At 46.0% G+C, this 23120-nt stretch overlaps 1 protein-coding gene across 2 annotated transcripts in view; it reads right to left on the bottom strand.

Annotated features, from left to right (window-relative positions):
* Positions 1 to 7757: 7757 nt before the first annotated feature.
* Positions 7758 to 23120, bottom strand: part of MCOLN2 (mucolipin 2) — a 59708-nt gene continuing 44345 nt past the window's right edge. Inside the window, exons 8-14 of one of the 2 annotated variants that reach the window (XM_023509860.1) lie at positions 21964 to 22076; positions 20673 to 20822; positions 18968 to 19069; positions 18748 to 18870; positions 11936 to 12142; positions 10773 to 10894; positions 7758 to 8524 (exon numbers count right to left, since the gene is read on the bottom strand). In XM_023509860.1, coding sequence (XP_023365628.1) covers positions 8488 to 8524; positions 10773 to 10894; positions 11936 to 12142; positions 18748 to 18870; positions 18968 to 19069; positions 20673 to 20822; positions 21964 to 22076 — 854 coding nt within the window. In that variant the 3' untranslated portion in view covers positions 7758 to 8487. Of the gene's footprint in view, positions 8525 to 10717; positions 10895 to 11935; positions 12143 to 18747; positions 18871 to 18967; positions 19070 to 20672; positions 20823 to 21963; positions 22077 to 23120 lie in introns of those variants that run through there. The other variant, XM_012801630.1, reaches the window with a different exon arrangement.

Here is a 23120-nt window from a genome sequence, read left to right as displayed (position 1 = left end):
TTCACCACTGATCTACCTGCCTCAATACCCCCCACTCTCCACAGTTCTGCCTTTTCTGGTTCTGCAGCTCCCAGGTCTACAGTCCTCCCAGGGCACACATGGTCCGGTGGCTTTGCCTTGTCACTGTTCAAGTCTTGTCTTCTGTCATTTTCCCCAATATACAACTTATACTCTGACCTCTCCAAAGCACAGATGTCCTGCCTGAGCAGGTGTCTCTCAGATGGCCAAGCTATTGTCATTCAGCTGTCTTTATCCAGAAAGCCCTTTCCCACCCAACACCATGACCCCCTGGTCACACAGCATATTCTTCAAGCTAAGTTCTAGCGTTGTCTAGTCTCCTTAAGAGGCAGGCAGGAGCTACCTCCATTCTGTTCTCATACAGGACCTTGGGTTGACCTTGTATGATCCTTGCTTTTTATGTGATTGTCTCTCTCACCAAATTTGTTGAAGGCCAGGATCTTGTTACTCATTCCCCACATCCTTAGTACTTAGCACAGTACTGGAAATCAACAAACGTGCATTGAATTGGTCCTTCACAGCACCATCATTTTCCTTCTACCCATCGTGTGGCTCTCCGGTGTGTCCCCAAATTAAGGTGCTTATCACTGTCCTTGCTTCTCACTTGGGAAACATCCATGCTTATTAGCTAAGTCTGCCTCTCCCACCTCATCCCCTTAGCTGGAGAAGATTGAATTTGATAGCAGAGCTCTGATTTCCTCCTAAAGGCAAACCAAGAGCTAAGAGACTCAACGCAGTGTCCTGTCATTCTAGATAACAGATGCGGGATGGTGTCAACCGGTCCTAGGTCCGAAAGCCATTATTAATGTCATGGCCTCTGGAGAGTTAGCACAGCAGGATCACAAGTGAGGATGTAAATTCACTTTGTCAGGGCACACATTCCTCTTGGGGGACATCCGCTCACCCTCGAGGAGAGAGTAATGGCCGCAGCGCACAGGCGGCAGGGATGAGTAATTTACTGCCGCTAGGCAATTAGTGTTGCTAGAAAAAAAAATTGCTTTCATTTAAAATTCTCTTTACACCATATGTATCATGCCCATGGGATAACTTATGTATCATTAGAAACTAAAAAACATACATCACCCTAATAAATTGTCTCCCCCATTCGCCCAGCCAATAGCTCCCAGGGGTCTTTAAGGAGTCGGAGCTCCTCTGTCCTCCTTAGGAAAGGTGGTGTGGAAACGCTGGGCTGGAACGCGTTCAGTTTCTCCTTCCCCCGGGTTCTCTGGCAGAGACAGACAGCGAGAGAAGCAAGGACCATCGTCCTCACCCCCCAGCGAGAGGCAGCATTTGCTCTGAACGAGAAGAACAGTCCCGAGCTGTTTTGTCTTCCCTGACAAGGTCGGAGGTCACATGGCAACTGAGCAAACTGGAGTTGGGAAGTTGAACCACCCTGAGTGTGAGTCTCTGTCAGGGGGAAAACTTTAAAGGGCAGCCACGGGGCAGAGTCTGGGGACCGGGCGGCGGCTCCAGGTCCAGCCTCAAAGGTGGCAGGAGAAAGCCCCTGAAACGGCCTAAGAAGCAGGACTGGGAGATGGATGAGGAAGAAGAGGCATTCACACCGAAACCCAAAGAGGAGCAGAAGAAACCAGAAGGGAAGGCCTCGGGGAAGGGCCGCCTTGCAAAAAAAAATCTGGCCAAAAGTAAGCTGTTCCCAGCGCCTGAGACCATGAGGACCCCTGATTGCTGCCGTACAATCCTGCCCTACATCTTTTGCCCCTATAGCTAAATGGAGTGTGTCTTAGAGCCTATTGTGCATTTAAGAATAAACTTTTGTTTTAAAAAAAGTCATACAGTAAAAAAATAAATAAATAAAATAAAATAAATAAATGGAGAGCCAGGAAATGCAACCCTTCACTGAGGGCCGTGAGGCACGCGACAGGGAGAGAGCGTGGCTCCTGCCCGCAGCACCCCAGGAGCAGAGTCCTTGTCACAACCCCAGAAGTTTGGTCTCCATCTATGCAAGGTAAGGAGCAGCCCCATGGTCACTTGTCTGAGAGCAAAGAGGGGTACCCGAGCGCCTGTTAGACAGCAATTCCACGAGCGGGCAGGGAGGAATCTTAAACACATAATATTGTTATTACTATTATTTTTTTTAGAGACAGAGTCTCACTCCATCGCCCTCAGTAGAGTGCTATTGTGTCACAGCCCACAGCAACCTCCAACTCCTGGGCTTACGCAATTCCCTTGCCTCAGCCTCCCAAGTAGCTGGGACTACAGGTGCCCACCACAACACCCAGCTATTTTTTGTTGCAGTTTGGCCGGGGCTGGGTTTGAACCCGCCACCCTGGGTATATGGGGCCGGCTTCCTACTCACTGAGCCACAGGCACCGCCCATTAAATGCATATTATTAATATCAAATGAAAGAAGCCAACCTGGAAAGGCTGGGTACAGTCAGCTGCCAAGGACACAGCATACAGGTAAAGGAGAAGTCACAGAGACCGTAAAAAGGAGCTGCTGCTGGGAGCTGGAGCAGGAGGGGGTGAGGAGCAGGATGGGGTGGAGGAAAGGGCATTCAGGGAGTCTGTAGGGTGCTGTGGTGGTTGATACATGTTATATATTTGTCCAAACCCATAGGGTTCAACCCCAGGAGTGAACCCTAACATACAGGGGACCTTGGGTAATGGTGCAGGGTTGATGCCAATTCAGTGGCTGGAGTGTCACAAATGTGCCACCCTGGTGGAGGAGGTGGGTAAAGGGCAGTGGGAGGCTGTGCATGTATGTGGGCAGGATGGTACCAGAGCGCTCCGGACCTTCCTCTCAGTGTCACTCTGAACCTAAAACTGCTCTAGAAAATAAAGTCTACTTTCTAAAAAAGCAGTTGCAGTTCCAACTCAAGTTCTTGCTTTCCTTTTATAAATTTAGGGTTTTTGTTGTTTGTTTGTTTGTTTTTGAGATAAGATCTTGCTGTCATCCAGGCTACAGTACAGTGGCACTGTCACAGCTCACTGCAACCGTGAACTCCTGGGCTCAAAAGATTCCCCTGCCTTGGCCTCCTGAGTAGCTGAGACTATAGGCACAGGCTATTGTGCTTGGCTAATTTTCAAATTTTTTTGTATAGATAGGGTTTCACCATGTTCTCCAGGCTCATCTGAAAGTCCTAGCCTTAAGTGATCCTCCCACCTCAGTGTCTTAAAGTACTAGGATTACAGGTGGGAGCCACCATGCCTGGCCCCATTCATTAAATTAAAAAGTTCAGCCATTTTCTTAGAAGTCCATGCTTTAATCATCAAGTTCTATATTTATCAGGATTAGCTATGTAACCTGGGGGGGCGTAATGACTTAAAAATGGAGCAGTGGCCAGGTGCGGTACCTTACAACTATAATCCTAACACTCTGGAAGGCTGAGGCAGGGGGATTGCTTGAGCTCAGAAGTTTGAGATCAACCTGAGCCAAAGTGAGCCCCATCTCTAAAAAATAACCGGGTGTTGTGGCAGGCACTTGTAGTTTCAGCTACTAGGGAGGCTGAGGCAAGAGGGTGGCTTGAGCCCCAAATTTGAGGTTGCTATGAGGTAGGTGTAGTAAGGCAACTGAGTGAGACTCTGTCAAAAAAAAAAAAAAAAAAATGAAGTAGTGTTAAAATTGAAGGACTGTGTTGGCCGACCACTAGGCCACGTGCAGGGTTCTTTGAGAACCCACAGGTCACAGAGCCAGGAAGCAGGCCCTGAGCGTCATCACTGTCCAGCGCCGGGAACATCTTACCTGGGATGGAGGGAAGGAGAGGCACCCCCACGGCCTCCCACACAAGCAGCTGTCCGTTTCCTGTCCCATCTCCACTGTTGACCGTCCCTCCTGAAGTGCCTGATGGCAGTGAGCTACTCTGTGATGACCACTCCCCAGGGACCACTCCCTGCGTGCTTTTTCCACTCTCAGTACTTGCTTGGCAGAGAAAGCCCCAGTGTCACTGGAATTCAGCATATGCACATAGCCCCCCTTTACCCAGAGTTTGGCTTTCTGTGGTTTCACTTACCTGAGATCCACTGAGGACTGAAAAAATTACATGGAAATGTTCAGAAATCAACAATTCATATGTTTTAAATAGTACGCTTCTCTGACATGATGAAATCTCACCCTGGGCCACTGCAGCCAGCCTGGGACGACCATCGTCCCTCCGTCCAGTGATCCACACTCTGTAGGCTTCAGTCTGTCTGTCAGCAGCTCCTGACATCTACCTGCGGACGTCAGAGTGGATCCAGATCACGTGGGGTATGATCCTCCTCCTGATGGAGCATCAGAAGGTCCACGGCAACCTGCCCTCCGTCACACGCCTGCATCATTAACCTCACCTCATCTCATCCCGTAGGCATTTTATCATCTCCCGTCATCACATGAAGGGTGAGTTCAACACCATGAGATAACTTGAGGAAAAAAAGAGAGACTGCCCTCACATAATTATGATTATCAGAATTGTTCTATTTATAATTGTAATTAATCTTTTATAATTGTAATTAAACCTCATTTATAAGTCAAATGTTATCAAACCTATGTGTATATGTAGGAAAAACATAGTATGCACAGGTCAAGTCTCTCATAGCCAAAGAGCTTGGGATGAGAAGCATTTCAGATGTTTAGCTTTGCTCAGTGGCAGTGTGGTAGGTAGCTAAGCGGATTTATCTGCGGCACATTTATTGCCAATGGAGAAGTGTTTCAGATTTGGGATTTTTTCGGGGGGGGGGGCGTCTTGAAACATTTTCATACACATGAACTATCTTAGAGATAGGACTCAAAGCTAAGCATGAAATTCATTCATATTTCATATATATCTTATAAACATAGCCTAAAGGAAATTTTATACTCTCTCTCTCTCTCTCTCTCTCTCTCTCTCTATATATATATATATATTTTTTTTTTTTTTTTGCAGTTTTTGGCCAGGTCTGAGTTTGAACCCCCCACCTCTGGCATATGGGGCCAGCGCCCTACTCCTTTGAGCTACAGAGGCCGCCCAACAATATTTTTAATGATTTGGGGCATGAACCTTTTTTCCTGCGTTTTGATTGTGCCCCATCACATGACTCCACTACAAGAAGTTTCAGCTTTGGGAGCATTTTGGATTTGGGTTTTCAAGTTAGGGAGGGTCGACCTGTGCAGGTTCAGAACTGAGTGTGGTTTCAGGCATTCTCTGGGGTCTTGGAAAGTATCTTCTGTGGACAGGCAGGAAGGGGGCAATTACAGGGCTGAGATGTACCAGCTTTGAGTAAAGCAAAATAAAATGTGCCCAAGTTTCAGGAACATAAAAATGGAACTGATTAGTGGTAAAATGAGGTCTAGCAATTTGTGGCTGTCACAAGTGAATTGCTCTGATGTCTGGAATTGTACCTGGAAGCCTCACAGCTCTCTTATTGTCAGGAAAACCTCTGCGGCCAAGGCCATGGCAGTGGTTTATTGGCTGTGCTTTCTCAATAACTATAGGGCCTCGGAACACCAGTGATAGTGCTGGGCTATTTTTGCACAAAGGTCTTCAGGTCCAAAAAGGTGACTGTTTGCCCCTAGATCCAAAGGCTGGGCTATTGTGCTTTTCATAAAGCTGAGATTCCAAGCACTGGTCAGTGCTCCCCCCCACCATCATTGCAGTACAGGCTGTCAGCAGGAGTTGGGGGCAGCGACTGGAATCTCACGAGGTTTCCTGAACACCCTCTCCCTCTCCCACCCTTTTGCATTCACCACCTTGGATCGGCAATGGTCTGAGAAGGGGCTGGCCTGTACTGCGCGCATTCTGATGAGTTTGGTTAAGGCAGTAGGCTCCTAGAAGACTGAGGGTCTCGCCCGGGGGCAGGACTGGGGTTTTGTGACAGCTTGTCGACCTGCGGAACCTTTTCCCTTCCATCAGGACTGACGGCTGTCTCCCTAGCGGCAGGGTATTCAGGCTGCTTCTGCATGTCTAAGGGTGAACTTCTTAGGGGTGAACTGATAATCACACCAGGATGGGGTGGGACTTTTCTACGCGTAAGTCCTACCCATAACTAAGTTCGCCAAAAGTGTGTGGGGACCTCTATAAAACAGAGAGCTCCCTGGCTGGCCCAGGTCAACACATTTGCACATTGGTAGACCGTGCCAGAAAAGCATTTTTAAAAGCCAATATTCACCGAGCACTTAAAAGTCCTACCCTATGCTAGGCTCTTTATGTTTCACTCCTTTAATACTCACGATCCCCTAATTTTAAAGATGAGGAAACCGAGGTACAGTGTGACCTGCCCCTGGAGACTCAGACAGTGGTAGGAGGGAGATAAGCTGAGGCAGACGGGTTGCAGAAGTAACGCGCTTAATCTTTGCACTATTCTCTGGCTCCATGGAACCCACTTAACCATCATGGCAGAGAATCAAAGGGAAAGATGGGTCAGGTATCAATTCAGTGCCAGGCCTTGCAGGAGCCGTGTGACTTAAACGCCCATATCAGTGTGTTGGCGTTTCTTACCATCACTTAGAGGCAGAAAGGAACTTCCCAGGGCCTCAAGGCTACAGGATAAGCTCCTGCTTTTAACTCGGGTCTGTCTAGGTGTCCCCCTTGCCCCGGCTCTTTCCTACTGCCCAAGTCAACTGGCTTTAGGATATTGCATGTGGCTTTGATTGTGTCACCAGAAGCCAAGGAGGTAAATTCTACAAAGGTGGAAGATCCCAGAATGAAACCCACAAGCAGAAAGAACGTACCTCCTAACATTCGAACTGAACTGTCCAAGGGGAGGCCTGGGGTAAGAGAGAACAATACCTGCTCCTAGCGGTAGCTACTGGCATGTGTCTGTGAGATGACATCGTTCATAAAGTACAAGCACCGCAGGTAAAGGGACAATCATTAAAATCGGTAAAGGGGGAGGAAACAATATCTCCACACGTGCAGGATGAGCTTGAAGATTTTTCTTCCTGAAAGGGTTTTGTCCAGCTGGAGGGAAAAGAAACGAAAGGAAACGTGGAAACGAAAGGAATAAAAGAATAACCCAGACGTGGGAGATCGTCGGGAATCCTCTATCCAAAGGGCAGAGACGGCTGCAGATTGAGCGAGAGGCTTTCACGGCAATTCCGGTCAGAGATAAAACGAAGTATAGAAGAATATACTCCGAAGTGAATAAGTTCTCTAATTACATACCTGACTCCAGAGTCATGTAAATGATCCCAGAACCACCAGTTTAATGATCCTTGGTTTAAAAAATTGAATGTAACTCTTGACATTTTTGGCAAAAAAAAAAAAAAAAAAAAAAATGAAAGAGAAGTTTAAAATGGTAATTTGAACAGAGTATTCTGTGTGTAGACACACGTCATTTACTCCATTACAAACTCTAACCATATTAACTGGATGGCTTTCCTGGCCTCAAGTGCTGCGGACACAGAAAGGTAAGAGTGGGGGTGAGGGGATGGGAAGGGGGCCCAGGAAGGAAAATCAGGAAGTGTGTGCAGGTGAGGGGCACAGCTGAGGCCAGGGAAAGAGAAGGTGGCCCTGGAAGGAGGGCCCTGCTTCATTCAGAGTCTACTCCTCACCAACAACTTCAAAATAATTGACCCCCAAGACAGCTCAAGTATGAAGTAAGTCTAGGCACGAAGTGATGCTCACGTCACCATCATAAATATGCACTGATTCCCTTCTATAGACTGGCCCCTGTATCTTCTTCACTGCGTTTAAGAACATGGGTAATCCCTTTGGAGACCAGCTAGTTAACAGAAGTGGGATCTGAATCTTTCACAGGGCAGATGTTAAGAGAGGACAGTAGTGTTATATGGTATGACAAAAATAAATTTATTTGGAGAAAAATATACCGTATTTCCTTACTTGACAAAGGTAAATCTCCAACACAGTGGAGATGATGGTCAAAGGGAGTGGCCAGGCCACGGTTCACACTTGACTGCACAGTGAGTACAAGGAGTAAGGCGTCCAGATGGCCATTCCTATCCATCCCACTGACCATGCCAACAGTGGCTTCATGTCATGGTGAAGAAGACTCACAGGGAAATAGTCCCAAAGACCCTGACTGCGTGAAGCCTTTTGTGCATTTAATTGTGATCTTTAAATGGCTTAATCATCTCCCCAGCTTGGAATCTACAAATCAGTATCAAAACAGACTTCATTTCTGTGCAGAACATGAATCAACAAACGTCTCCCAGCCCAAGAATCACTTTTTAAGTAAATCCTTATTGGACGGTAAACACACATCCTTAAATCCACGGCTTTAAACATCGCTGTCTCCAGCTCTGCAAGGAGGATTTTCCATGCCAACATCATCGTGTCATAAATTAACAGACTAACAGAGAATTTCATTATCCTTGTGCCATTGTAGTAATGTCCAGAAGTGGCCCAGGGCCTGTTCTTCTTCATCTGAGCTTAGCAAAAGTGACTCTGGAGCCTCAGCCATGGTCACCAGGTGACAGTCAGTCCTCTCTTCTGCACCATAACTAAAGAACACAGTCTGTGTGGACCCGCCGGACCCACCGTATGGCCACTGGATATGCAGCCCTGGACCTTCACAGTCTTTAGCAGAAGGACTTTAGTTAATAAGAGCCAAGTGCTCACTGCTTCCTTTCCTGTAACAGAAATGGGCAGGAGGAAAGAGAAATGATTCCAAAAATCTTTGAGGCGAGAGAGGAATACTCTGGATTCTTTAGGTTATAGACACATTGAATAGAATGGGAAGACCACGGAAGAGGAGGGTAATTTTCACTATTTGAGGTGTGAGTAAGGCTTCTGGAAACAAACTAGGAGGAACGTTCTCTCTCTCAAGGCCCTCCACACCCCTCTGCTAACAGAGCAATGGCTAGAGCAGCCAATTCTCCTCCTTCCCCGCAGTAAAGAAGGGACCAGGTAACTCGCATCTCTGCAGCCAACCATCTCTCCCCAAAGAACCGTATCTGTTTAGAACCGAAAGAGGTTTCAGAGGCCGTGTGGTCGGCCCTGATGACGCTGGAGGATCCAAGAGGTTCAGAGCAGGTCACAGGACACCTGGTTAATGGCAGGGTCAAAGTGAGAGCCCAGGTGTGCTGATGCTCAGGCCAGAGGCCCCTCCAGCAATTCAAAGCAGGATGGATGTGTGGAGCTTTGGACTGCTTAGTTGGAAGAAAGTGACCACACCCGGGCTGTGCAGGAGGCAGCAGCCTGTCCCGGTCACCAGACGGGGCACAGACACTGTCTCTGCCGTGCAGAATCTTGGCGTTCCCCACACCACATCAGCGGGTCCAGTATCTACTCTCCACTGCTTTTCCATTCCTGGCTTTTAAGCACATCGAGGTATACCTATGTTTACCTACGGGCTTTGATGGAGTCAAATCTATCGCTTGTGTTCGGGGCCCATCACCATGCATTTCCTTCCGTCAGGCCCCGAGGCCATCGTTCCCTCAGCAGCGCCCAGCCAACGCCCTTGGGCCTAGCTGGGTTGCGGGTTCCACTGCAAATTTGCTGGCTGACTTCACTTGTCATCATCTTTTGGCCACAAGTGGCTACAGTCCCCTCTGTCTTTGAATTTTTTTTTAATCTATTTTTCTCAAGACTTTCATCATCCTCATTCCTCTTGGAGGGCCTTCTGGTTCCCTCTCATTCTTCCTCTCCTCCAGATGGGCAGGTGGGCCCTCCTTCACCCCGGGGCCTCCTCCCCAGCCCTTAGCACCCCCCAGGGCAAACTGTCTGCTGCTGCTCCCTTCTGCTCACCACCAGACCCAGGCTTAGCAGAAAACTTTCTCTTACATCTTTCATTTGCTCCACACAGCGGCACAAGAAAACACTGAACAACCTTCCAGGACCTTAAATGGCGCAAACCACAGTCTAAACACCAAAGACTTCTCCGTCACTTTGCAGAATTCACCACGACATCCTCCAGTGAATTTTCTTCTCCCTCACCATTAGCCATAGAATAGGAAAGCCGCTGTGAGAGGCTTTCTTCCTATAGGGCGCCACTTCAGAGGCGACTGTCTGGTGAGAAGATGAATCGCCCTCTCTCGCAGCTTCCACAACGATTTAATGCTCTCAGAGGCTGAAATGTGATTTTGAAAACAGCTCTTCTCAGAAGACCTCATTTCATATTTCCCAGACATTCTTTGGATATGCTTAATCATATAATTTCAAATCCCAAGATGAGGTATGAATTGATTAACAGCAAAATACATCCTGTGAGTTTAAATAGCAATTATGTTCTCACATTTTCTTCTTTGAAAAAAAAAAAAGTGGGTGGGGCACATTTTCCGTTACAAACCTCTACCTTGACTTCAGATGAAAACAGTTGTGGTCACATTTGAGAGTGTCCTCCTCTGACCTCCAGCCCCCTCTGTGAGATGTATGGTCCCCTGAGGTCTAGACCGTTTTCCCAAGGGTCTTGATGAGCAGGGGGGCAGGCACTCCAGCCAGTGCTGAGCTGACAGTGACCTTCCCAACCAAGCACACGTGTGGCCTCCTCTCAAGCGGGCCTCGTGCTCTGATCAGGAAAGGTTCCCTGCACCACAGACTGTGAAAGGGGAAGGCACCTCAGGCAGTCCCAGGGACCCCCGTCTAAACACCAGAGCTTTGAATTCAGCCTTTTGACTTCAGGGACATAATTTATTTCTTCTCTCGCCACTCTCAGACCTTCCTAGGAGACTCCAATCATTTCATGGAGCTTTCTTCCAACTCTGTCTTAACAGACACAATTCACTTCTAAACCCAGTTTCCATTGGGAGGAAAGAAAAGAGAGATGACTTATTTCTCACAACGAGCTGATTTCTGCCTCGTGCTAATCTGGGGGTGGCTCTTTCTCAGGGGAATAGAATAGGGCGTCTCAGGAGCGTGGACGTGACCCCCAGCACTGACCTCCTCAGACAGCAGATGCAGGACGGGAGGCTGGAGGGCTCTCTCGGACACTCGGCTTTGCTGCCACATTCCTTCAGGAATTCCTTCAGGTCCGTTTCGGGAAAGCCATTCTGTTGGAATTTCTTTCAAAAGTACACAATGTCGTTACATCATTAATAAAGCATTGAGAATTGTTCCCTTTGTTAACAAACCAGACCTACCTTTGCTAAAACCAAACTCTCCCACATTGCTAGTTCAGATCTAAGAACTGATATTAAAGATGATGAATCAATCTGTCAGTTCAAGAATACCAAGTCAGGGCAACCCGGGGGACAGAACAATCCAAAGGAAAACTCCAGAAAGAAAGCCAGGGTAGAGCCGGCGAGGGGTGTATTAGAAGGCAGCCCTTGTCTCTCCAGCTCAGCCCTGCCCAACACCATTACCAACTGAACACGAATCTCCCCACACACTAAAAATATGCTCAGGATCTTTTCCAATGGGCTGGATTTCTTCTGAGTTCCCCAGGGGTTAAGTAGAGGACAACACCCAAAGGTGACAATACAACCCCCCTGGTTGTTCACACACTGACCCTGAAAAGGCCTTTTCCAAGCACTGCCACCTGCTGTGAAGGTACCAGCACTGAAAAAGTGAATTTCCTTCATGCTAAAAATGAGTTCTATGGGCGCAGTCTGAAATGATACAGAACGCACCAGATAACTTAAGAAAGTAGGAGGCTGAGCAGTCACGAAAACCTTAGTGTTCATACTTTAAAGGGAATCTGCACTACCCAAGTAGCCGTTATCACCCAGCGTAAGTTGTGCCAATATTTGGAGAGCTGTCAGGGTGGCAGCCACCTCTCGTCACCGAAACTGACTCGAAACCAAAGCTCCAGGCACCACACACCCCGGCGCACCTGTTTTCCCACACCCAGTCGTTCTTGCCCCCTGCCTGTCTCCCCCCCCCAACACCTCTGAACCAACCCACCCTCATCTGAGGAACAGGGACACGACCCCAAATGCATATGTAAAATTAACCTCCAGTATCTAGAAAGTTTCTTTCTACACAACTTCAAAATCTAAATACAATTGTCATGCTTTAAGTAAAATAGACGATAGTTTCCTATGTTCTAATCTAAACAGAATTTACAGTAATTTTTTGGGCAACAAACACTGAAAATTACTTACCTTAATGGTGTCATAAGAATCTGTAATAAGTGCAATGAAAAGGCTCAGGATCATATATATAAAAAGGCTGATAAAGGAATATAAATACAGGCGACTGAACAGCCACACCAAGACGCTCTTCTGCTGGATTTGGGCAAAGGTCGCAAACATGTCGTCACCGTTGACCAAAGAAAACAGACACTCAGCAACTGTGTTCAGATTTTGAAACTGTAAGGGAGAAAACCAAAGTCAGTTTCTATAATACAATACCCTGAAAAGCAGAGGGTATCCAGTTAGCGCGTTTTGTTAGTTGTTGTTGTCATTTGTGGTAAGAGAACTTATTCGCCTTAAGACAGCTAGAGAACCATAAGAAATAGGATAACATTATTCAAAATACTTCCTCCATACTCTCAAAGATAATCTCTTGACATTTCCTTCTGAACTTTTTATATATTTATAATCCTGTCATAAAATGATTTTTGATGCTGATTTTTTTTCCTACTTGACATAAGCATCTTCTTACGTCATTCTCACATCACATACTCAAACAATGAGTATGTTTGTTACATAACAGATCATTCCTTGAAAATGCCAACAAACTAAAACCTTCTACCACCCTAACCAGGAAAATGGGCTTTCCTTCCAAATTTCCTTATTTCGGTTGGCAATTCCAATCTCCTACCAAAGAAACACTTACTACAAAATAATCAAGTGTTTAAAAGTATGTGTTGGAACAGGTGGTGCAAAGGCTCGTACCCAAAATCCTAGCACTCTGGGAGGCCAAGGTGGGTGGATTGCTGAGCTCAGGCATTTGAGACCAGCCTGAGCAAGAGTAACATCCTATCTCTACTAAAAATAGAAAAAACTAGCTGGGCAGTTTTTTCTGTAGTCCCAGCTACTTGGGAGGCTAAGACAAGAAGGTGGCTGGAGCCCAGGAGTTTGAGGTTGCTGTGAGCTATGATGATGCCACAGCACTCTACCCAGGATGACAGAGCGAGATTCTGTCTCAAACAAAAACAAAGATAAAAACAAAAACAAGTATGTGTTGGAAAGACTGACCGTCCTCCCTCTTTAATCTTCCAAGGCCTGTTGGTTCCTACTACGTGGTTCTCTGATCCCAATGGCAACACTGTTCATCACTGATTATTACAGAAAACCCCTAAGGGAGTTTTTGTCACTCCCATATCTTCACTCTCCAGTCCAAGCTGCAGTAAAACTACACTTCCTAGAAGTCGGCCTTTAGGTCATTGCTCTTACATGAGACTGTACAAAGTTTGGATGCAAAGTAAAAATCCAAACCCAGAAGGCTGGGTAAGCTCCTCCCTCAGGGGGCCTCATTGCCTTCCTCACTGTCAAGACTGACACCCTGCGCTGTCTCTTCTGACAAGATCAGGCCCACTTCTTCGTTTTGGCCCCATGAGGTTTATTCTCCTCACCTGGCATATTCTTGAATCATGCCACTTTTCCTAGTCTACTGCCTGGTGGCTCCAGTCCCTTCTCCGTACTCTGTATCAGTAAGAACCACACAGTGAACTACAGACGGTCTTCCCAGTGCGTGCTTATCCTCCACACTTCTCTATTCCCCAACCGGATAGCAAATGCTACATCTTACACTCCCCACGGCTGGACTAGGCAAGGTAAAGTTGGTGGCCAGGGGAGAGGGCATACAAGCGCACCCCACACAAGGGTCATCCCTCGGCCACGTGAGCATGAGTCTGATGACCTAGACTAACATTCCCACAGAGGTGCGGAGGGAACATCCAGCTGAGCAAACCACTTAACAATATGCAGATTATTTAACAGCCAGACAGGCGGTTCCCAAAGTAAATATTTTCCATCCCTCCACCAGCCTTGAGACCGTGAAGTTCAAGCTGGTTTCTGTGGATGTCAGTGACAATTCTGGCAGCGCTAGTCCTATTTCCAGTAGTTTCTTTTAGAATCCGGTCATTCTTTTCTTTAGTTTCAAGGACCCCTAACAGCCTGTGCTTCGGGTTTCAGAACTGCAAATAGCTAGTTGATCCGCACATATCAAATTCATTCCTTAGTTCCTGGGTAGTTCTTTGTTATCAGTCCAACACGGAATCTGCACCAACCATCTCACCTTCCCTCCTCCGTGCACATGAGAATTATTTTAACACACCCACAATTTTTTTTTTTTGAGACAGAGCCTCAAGCTGTCCCCCTGGGTAGAGTGCTGTGGCATCATAGCTCACAGCAACCTCCAACTCCTGGTCTCAAACGAGTCTACTGCCTCAGCCTCCCAAGTAGCTGGGACCACAGGTGCCCGCCACAACGCCTGGCTATTTTTCGGTTGCAGCCATCATTGTTGTTTGGCGGGCCTGGGCTGGATTTGAACCCACTACCTTAGGTGTATGTGGTGCCTGAGCCACAGGCACCGAGCCACACACCCACAATTTTAAACAATGACCCAATAAATTAGGCAATTGGAATGTACTCTGCCACAAGAAGTGGCTGTGAACCAGATTTAATTTCAGTAGTCAAATTCTATAATATGTAGAAATAAGCTTTAAAAATTCCTAGGGTAAGGTCCTAATGAGTTTTCAGTCTAAAAGGACCACATTTATGGGGCATGGTTTTTGTTTTGTTTTTTGAAATACAATCTCACTCTGTTGCCCTGGGTAGAATGCCAAGGTGTCATAGCTCACAGCAACTTCAAACTCTTGGACTCAAGTGATCCTCCTGCCTCAGCCTCCCGAGTAGCTGGGATTATAGGCACCCACCACCATACCCTGATAGTTTTTTTCTATTTTTAGTAGAGACAGGGTCTCACTCTTGCTCAGGCTGGTCTGGAATGCCTAAGCTCAAGCAATCCACCTGCACTGGCCTCCCAGAGTGCTGGGCTTACAGGTGTGAGCCACCTCACTCTGTCTGGCTTTGGTTCTTAAGAGATCATACGGAAAGCAGGCCCTGTGGTCTCTCTGTCTTTTCTCATTCATTCAACAAACTTGTCAAGCACCTCCCATGTTCTATGCACCATGCTGGACACTGGGAATGGAATGAGGAAGAAAGTCTCACTTCTGCCCTCTAAGAACTTGGTCTAGAAAAAGCTTATAATATTAAATGGGTATTTCCATGAGAGTTCCCACAGGTTCTCTGAGACCACAGTGAGAACTCAAGCTTTCATTTCACAAATGAAAATTGTGTAATTGATCCAAAAAATTCCATTTGAATGAAAACATAACCTGCAATTAAGCCATGTTAGAAACATAAAAATTTGCTTCGAAAGCTGGTGCTAAGAGTCTCACACAACTTTTGAGTAAAATGCTATAATTGGCTGATGCTCCTTTTGGATAAGGGAGGTGCTTGGCTATAACGAGAGGGCTTGGAAGCATGAAGATGTAATGTAAGGTCTGCTAAACTCTCACCCCTGGCATCAGCAAAACCCAACGATTTTCAATGCCTTACTCTTTTTATTTGTAAAATGGGGATAATGTAAGACTATGATTCATTCCTCCTGGTTAAAAAAAGTTTTTTTTCAAGTCTTCTGGAAATGTAAAAGGCACATTAGAGTAAGTTTAATAATTCAAGATGTGGTTTGGAAGAACACCAACAGTCTCCAGCCGTCAGTACCTACACGTTTGAAAGGGTGCTGTGCCAAGGTCCATCAGAGCTGGGAGCAAACTCCAGCAGGGCACTTTCTGCCTCTCTCTGCCCTTCAGCTGAACCACTGAAACGAGGCATCTAATAGGAAGAGAGTGTGCTAAAGCCTCACAGGCCGCCAGTACCAATCAAACGATAGTGTCAAATGACAGTTGTCCTGATACCACCTCTATGTAGAGTTTTTTATTTGTTTTAAAGAAAGAATTAGCTTTCGTGCTCAAGGTTGCTGTGATTTTAAAACTAGAAAACACGTGCTCTGATGCTTCTCTTTTCAAGGCTTCAGGCCACACTGAAAGTCCTCTGCTTCAACAGATACTGGCAGAACCTAAAGTTTTTGATAGTTTGGGTTAATCTGGGGGAAACAGGGCAGGAGGCAGTAAAATTTTCCACTTACAGATTCAAAGACGCAACAGAGAGAAGAAAAGCTGAAAATCTCCAAATCAGACTCAAGTTCTTTCCCTCCTCTAACTCATACATTCACTCATGAATTAACTCAACTATGCATTTCCCCAGCCTGGCTACTCTTCAGCAGGATAAAGGGGAGGCTGGCATAAGTGAGAGACAGGAGTGGGAGCTGCCACGTCCATAACGGTAGCCACTAGCTACTTGAGACCACTGAACACCTGATCTGTAGCTGGTCCAAGTGCACTGTGAGGACAAAACACACACCAGATTTCACAGACCTACTATGAAGAAAGGAATGTAAAATACCTCCATACTTAACACGGGTTACACACCGAGATAATATTTTATATACACTAGATATAATAAAACATAATAAAATTAATGCCGTTTATTTTAATTTTTTGATGTGGGTACTAGAAAACTTTAAAGTATACACATGGCTCTCATTCGCAGCTTGCATTATATTTTTATTGGACACTGTTGGCCCAGAGTGTCCCAAAGTCACCTGGATCCTTTGAAAGGAAAAATCTGAACGTACGGAAATGCAGTCAGACTCACAAAACCATAACATCATTTGCCACAAGGTGACCTTGAGGAACATGGAAAGAATGAGAGTGATTAGGGGGCTCCCCTCTCACAGTCGATCTAGAAATACAACACTGCTTCTTGGGTCAAACTGAATGCTCTTTGACAATGACCTGTTTTCGATAATACCAAGAAAAGTCCTACAGCGTCTTGGTGAAAGCATGTGTGTACTGGGGTCAGGAAGACCTGGGTTTGAATTCCTGCCATTTGCTAACTGGGTAACCTCAGGAAAATTAATTACTATATCAAGCTGCCTATTTTTTTGCTAAAGGATAATAATATTCTTCCATACAGAAGAAGAGAGGGTTAAAATAGTAAGGCAAGTAAAAGCTTGGGCACAGGGCCTAACGAATAGCACTTGAGAAGGGTAGCCATCTAGTAAAATTAAAGCAACACTATCAGAGCATGTTCTGGAATACAGATAGGGTAGAGGAGATTAGGGTGGGGGTGGGGGTGGGGGTGCAAAAGATAGGACCATTTGTCCTGAAATCTCAGGCCAGTGAAATAAAACCGAACCCTTAGGCTCAGCATTTATTCCACATGGTGCAACACTACCCTCTAGTGACAAGAAGCTGGAAAAGCTTTCAGAACTTGAGGAACTAAGAAAAGAAAAATGTAAATTTTCTTGGGCACTAAGACAGTTAAGCTCTTCAGATCAGAGAGATCATATCAAAGAACAATCTCTCTCTCATGAGTCGCCTTTAAAGCATGACATGGAATTTGAAGAGCAATAAGATGATCAACATTTTCTATTAACCTAGAGGTTTTCACTCTGTTAATTTTCCCAGCATCTCATACAGGAGAAACAGTAGTAATGCTTTCTGGACATATTAAATGTGACCCTTAAAGAGGAGAGAAATTCTGGGTGTACAAGGTGGCTGTGATTTATTTTAGTAGGACAACACAGAGGTTTGAGATTTGAGTATAGCTTACTGTTTGCCAGCGGTTTGGCAAGCCAGATTTGATCAGATGTTGTGATTAATGCAACTATCTAGATCAAAACTTGAGGCTGAACTGTTACACACAGGTGGAGGCAACACTTCACATTTGTAGCCTCTTTTCGCTGTGCAGAGCCCCCAGGTGAGGATAATAGTACTCTGGGCTGTCAAGGTCATTAAGTGAGAATGAACGCCTAACACCTAAGTGGTAAGTATTAGCTGCTGTGGTTTTTGGTGATTTTGTTTTGCCACAGGCCACGGAAGAAAAACTGAAAGATGAAATAACTCCTTTTATTTGGGGGTTTAAAAGCCAGGCCTATCTAGTTTCATTTCCTGAAGCATCTAGCAATCAAATATATCATTTAAAAACAAGAACATCTTAGCATAACTTGGATGGCTCAGAGATTATGATGCCAACTGAAGCTCAGTGATGTTTTGAACTCAGATTCTGATCTTAATAAGGCACAGTGATGGTGTGATCAAAACCACCAGCAGAGACAAGACGTGCTAATCATTTAAATGATAAGCCTAATATGGTCATTCTAGGCAGAGTCTTGGCCCACCTTCACTCTTCTCAATTAACTTGGATGAACACTCTGCTGCTTTAAATTAAAAAGATTTTATAAAATTTTCCTCACTTAATTTTCACTTTTACCATAGTGATCTCAGGTCCAAACATTTCTCATTTGACAACTAGTAGGTGGATATGTGACCTTTAAGCCACTCTCAAACAACTATAATATCTGCTTTCTACATATATATATTTTATTTTATTTTATTTTATTTTATTTTTTTGAGACAGAGTCTCACTTTGTCCCCCTGGGTAGAGTGCTGTGTCATCATAACACACAGCAACCTCAAACTCTTGGACTCAAGTGATTCTCTTGCCTCAGCCTCCCCAGTAGCTGGGACTACAGGCATCCACTATAATGCCCAGCTATTTTTAGAGACAAGGTCTTGTTCTTGCTCAGGCTGGTCTCAAACTCATGAGCTCAGGCAGTCCACTTGTCTCAGCCTCTCAGAGTGCTAGGATTACAGGTGTGAGCCACCGTGCCCGGCCTAATAATATCTATCTGCTTTCTAGTCTTATGCCATTCTTGTTCCCATATCCTGCAGTCCCTTCAATATCCTGATAATGAAAAGAGAAAGAAAATGGATGGAAAGATGGGTGTTTCCTGGTGTCAAGGGCATGTGCTGGAGAAGAGAAGGCAGAAGCTCGTCTTAACCCCATGTTTAAGGGTCCCACATGCCTACTGTGCAGAAGGAAGGGGGAGGGCCACATACCTTGTCATGATAGGGTCCTAAGACAATCCATCCGCAGAACGTGTAACCCAGATAAATCATGCCGGCACAAGCACAAAACCGAAGGACTTTCGGCAGTGAGGCTTGCATCGTTAAAATGAGCACCTGAAAAAAATCAACAGAATGAGGGCAATGAAAAAGCAGCTAGCAGAACCCAAGGAAGAAATAAGCCTCCGCGGCAGCAACACTGTCTGATGCTTACATTGTAGGCTTGGAAATAGCCCAGGTATCTGATGACTCCGACCCAAACCAAGAGTGTGGATGTCCCAAGCAAAATGCTGCACAGATCATAATTTGTGAGATTCTAAGAAATGAAAACAAAAAGACGAATGAGTTAAAATAGACTTCTCCACTCACCTTCGTAACGTCACTTACATTGACTGGAAAAGAATGAATTACTTACTTCCCTATAGGTGATACTAAAAGTTTTTTTAAAGAAAAAACAAATAAAAACAGAGAACACAGTTCCACGTGTGTTTCTCATCCCTGATCAGTATGTCAATTGGTGGAACTGATTTTTTTTCCTAAATAATATTCTGAAATAGAAATTGCATTTATCATGCACTTAAGAATATAAATTAACGGTGTCTGTTAAGTATCAAAAAGTAAAATGCAGCTATTTTTTTTTTTTTTTTTTTTGAGACAAGACTCTCACTTTGTCACCCTGGAGAGAGTACTGTGGTGTCATAACTCACAGCAAACTCAAACTCCTGGGCTTAAGTGATTCTCTTGCCTCAGCCTCCCAAGTAGCTGAGACTACAGGCACCCACCACAATGACCAGAAATTTTTAGAGACGAGGTCTTGCTCTGGCTCAGGCTGGTGTCAAACTCATGAGCTCAGGCAATCCACCTACCTCGGCCTCCCAAGTGCTGGGTTTATAGATGTCCATTTCAGCTGCTTTTGAAAGAATGCTTCAACATGATCCTAATATAACAAACTAAGTACAATGGAAGACCCATGCCTAGCCTGTCACAGAGGGATGCCCACAAATGTGACCCCAGTGTGGTGCTAGGCCTGCAGGACAGGCTGGGGGACACCACAGACACGTGGACAAAGGCTGAGGCAGGCACATGCTGAGAACAGTGAGAAGTCCTCAGGGTGCTGGGGCAGGAGCAGAGACAGGGCAAGGACCCTGGAGGCCACGCTGAGGGGAGGCCGCTGACCCCCAAAGTAGGCCTCAGGAGGCAGGAAGGGGTGTAACAGCAAGATGGACACTTCCAGAAAAAATCCTCTGACAGCAGTGTGGGTGCATGTGAGGAGGCTGCTGAACAGTCCAGGCCAGAGAAAAGATGGGCAAACCAGCGAGGAGGCTGCTGCAACAATCCAGGCCAGAAAAGAAGATGGCCTGACGGAAGGCAGAGGTGGTCAGGGTGGGGGAGAGGGAGGCTCTGCAGTTGGGAGGTAAAGGCGGTGAACCTGCCGACCACAGCACAGTGGAGGTGAAGGGGGAGTTGTGGCTTAGCTGTGAGATTAAATCAACTGGTCCATATAAAGTGTTGGGCATTGGAGGGTCCCGAATTCCTGCCCCATCCCTCAGCACCTGACAGTCAGGACCCTCCCCAGAGCCTCTGGACTTGCAGGACCAGGGGAAGCTAAGTAAGCGTCTCTTTTTGCAACTTGAAAAAAGATGAAGCCCAAATAACCAGTCTTTTCAAACTCCGTTACTATCCTGAAGGTGTTTCCAAGTTTCCTGGAGGCTTTCACAGGAATGTCACCTCCCAAAGTACATCAGCTTCCTTCTTTTCCCTTCACGATTACTCCAGCCAGAAGAGGCCTCACTTGCACAGGAGTAAGAAAGAGAAAACACCAGAATCAAGCTAGTCTCCATAGGAGCTTATGTCTGAAAGTGCCCAAAGTCATCTGGAAGAATGTAAAGGACAGAGACATTAAATGGGCTGCTCCTTACCTTGGCTTTGATTTCCATTTTTAATACGGATCCGATTATTGTCATTAGGTCACTGATGATCACCAGGACATACCAGCCGTTGATGAACTCCCACTGGTCAGCATCAGACGCCCGTCGCTTGTACTTCTCCAGGAAGAAATTCAGAAATCTCTATGGAAAACATTTTAAAAGGCACTTCTTACAAACCACACTGCCCTCAGAAAGGAAAAGGCCAGAGCAAAGCAGCGCCCTTTCGTGACAGGACATTGCCTGTTCCAACTGGAGAGAGCCACTTCCAGGGTGGAGAGTGGCACACGCTTCCCCAGAATCCCCCCACTAACAGGAAGCATTCCACTGCCCACTACATTAACTCAAATATTACGTAGTAAGCCCTAACGCCAACAGACTTGCCATCACAGCTAACACAGGGTACGTTCCAAATACTTTACATCTTATCCACTCATTCATTCCAACAACGACCCAATGAACCAGGCACTATCAGCCCTACCCTCTGGGTGAGGGAACTGAGGCACAGGGAGGCTAAATCAGGACCGGCATCCAGGCAGGTGGCTCCAGTGTGTTGCCTCACTTTGGCGGACACAGGACATTAACCTTGGATTCAAGGGCATTTGGGAGCAGGAGAAGTGGATATTTACAAGGTAAACTGACGAAGGTCAAGATTAAGGAAGACAGGGTGTGGACTATTTCCTTGCCCCACAGAGGGTATTCCCCTGTCTTTCTACTTACCCTGACCCCCATATGTGTGTTACACACACCACCAACCACAGTAAGATTTAGGGGAGCTGGAATCTTTACTCAAAAGAACTGGGAGGGTAGAAAGGTAAACTGAAAGTCACAGAAGAGTTTTTAAACCATTTTAAAAGGTAAAAGAAAGTATTTTATGCTTCATTATAACCCATTTACCAAGCCTCCCTGTCAAAACGAACTCTGATTCGAAGACAAAAGATGAAACCCACACATGCTATCACTCTGTTCTTAAGATCACTCCTGCGTTAAAAGGGCCTCGTTTATTCTGGAAATGTTCAAAAGCTTGAGAGTGCACCACTGCGCACCTGTCCTGATCAGCTCAGCTTTCAGCAGGATAATTACCTGATCCCACCTGACATACTTGGGCCCTTACTCGCTTCTACCCCCCAAGCTGATCAGTGCCTCACGGGGCCAATCACTCAAAGGAATCTAATTTAAACACAGGGCTCCAGAAAGGGCAGATGGTACAACCTCAGTTGTCCACCGTTTGGGCAAACAGGGAGCAGGCCCAGAGAGCAGGGAGAAAACACGGACACGTACTTACCTTTCGTAACCTCAGCGCAAGAACAATGGATCTCGTGCACAGGGTCAGAGATGCCAAACAAATCACAATGACAAATGCATCGAACACCAGGACATACTGTGTATTTTTCTGAGCTGAGGAATAAAAGCAGAATCCAAATGTTAAAACGCACCTTACCCAGGAAAAACTTCCAAACAAAACGGCAGTACGAAAAGAAGTACAAACGATAAATGCTTTTTATCTATTGTTAAAACAAAATGGTAAATTTCAGAAACAAATCCCACTACATTCATTCAGGTCCGTAAATAGAGTAAAACATTCCCTGAGGTGAACATTTATACATTGAAAAACACGAGCTGCTAATAAATGCATAAATGTGTTTATAAATATTTATTGTAGAATAGAATTCAACAGAAGGTGATCCATTGGGGCTCCATTCAGAGAAGGCAAAACAACTGACATACTCTGAGTTCTCTCACGTGAAAGCACAGACGTCAAGTTCAACATCAGTGATAGAGCAAACAATTAAACGCCATTTCCGCTTCTCACCCTCACTGAGCACTTTTCCAGCAGAGTGCCAACTCGAGAAGCTTTCTCTGCCTGTGGAGAAATAACTGTTTGGAATGGAAGTAAGTAGGAACCTGGTAATGAGAATCGGGCTTTGGCTTACCGGGTAGGAGGGATTATGTACTGGAGGGAGATGAAGCTGTAGCCTTGGCTGCTCTCAGACCTCCCAGTGGCCTCCCAGTTCCACTCTTGCTCCCTCCTGCCTGGCTCCCACCTTCTCTACCCCGCTCTCCCCGCCCCCTCTGAAGGACTGTGCACAGGCTGTTCCCTCTGTCTGCACGTCTCCCCCCTACCTCATGCATGCTCAGATTATTCAGATTCAGCGTCAGGTTTCAGATTAAAAATCCCCCACCTCACAGTGGAGTCTCCTAAATTCTCATCTTAGCTCCCTCCAATCCGTTCATGGCCCTCTCTGTGTCTGCACACACGCGTGCTCCTTCACTCTCCTGGGCTGAACTTGTGTCTCCAAAGACAGAACAGCATGGAGCAGGGACAGGGGGACACGGGAAAAGAGTCTGATGTCCTGGCTCTGAATCTCGGTTCTGCCCTCATAAGCTGCAGAAAGGGAAGAGGGTGAACCCCCGTGTCTCAGTTTCCTCATCTGAAAAGTG

The sequence above is a fragment of the Otolemur garnettii genome, unplaced genomic scaffold (assembly GCF_000181295.1).
Source record: "Otolemur garnettii isolate 467f Iridium unplaced genomic scaffold, OtoGar3 scaffold00010, whole genome shotgun sequence".
Classification (NCBI taxonomy): domain Eukaryota; kingdom Metazoa; phylum Chordata; class Mammalia; order Primates; family Galagidae; genus Otolemur; species Otolemur garnettii.
Note: the sequence above shows the minus strand (reverse complement) of the source record. Positions and strands in the feature narration are given on the sequence as shown.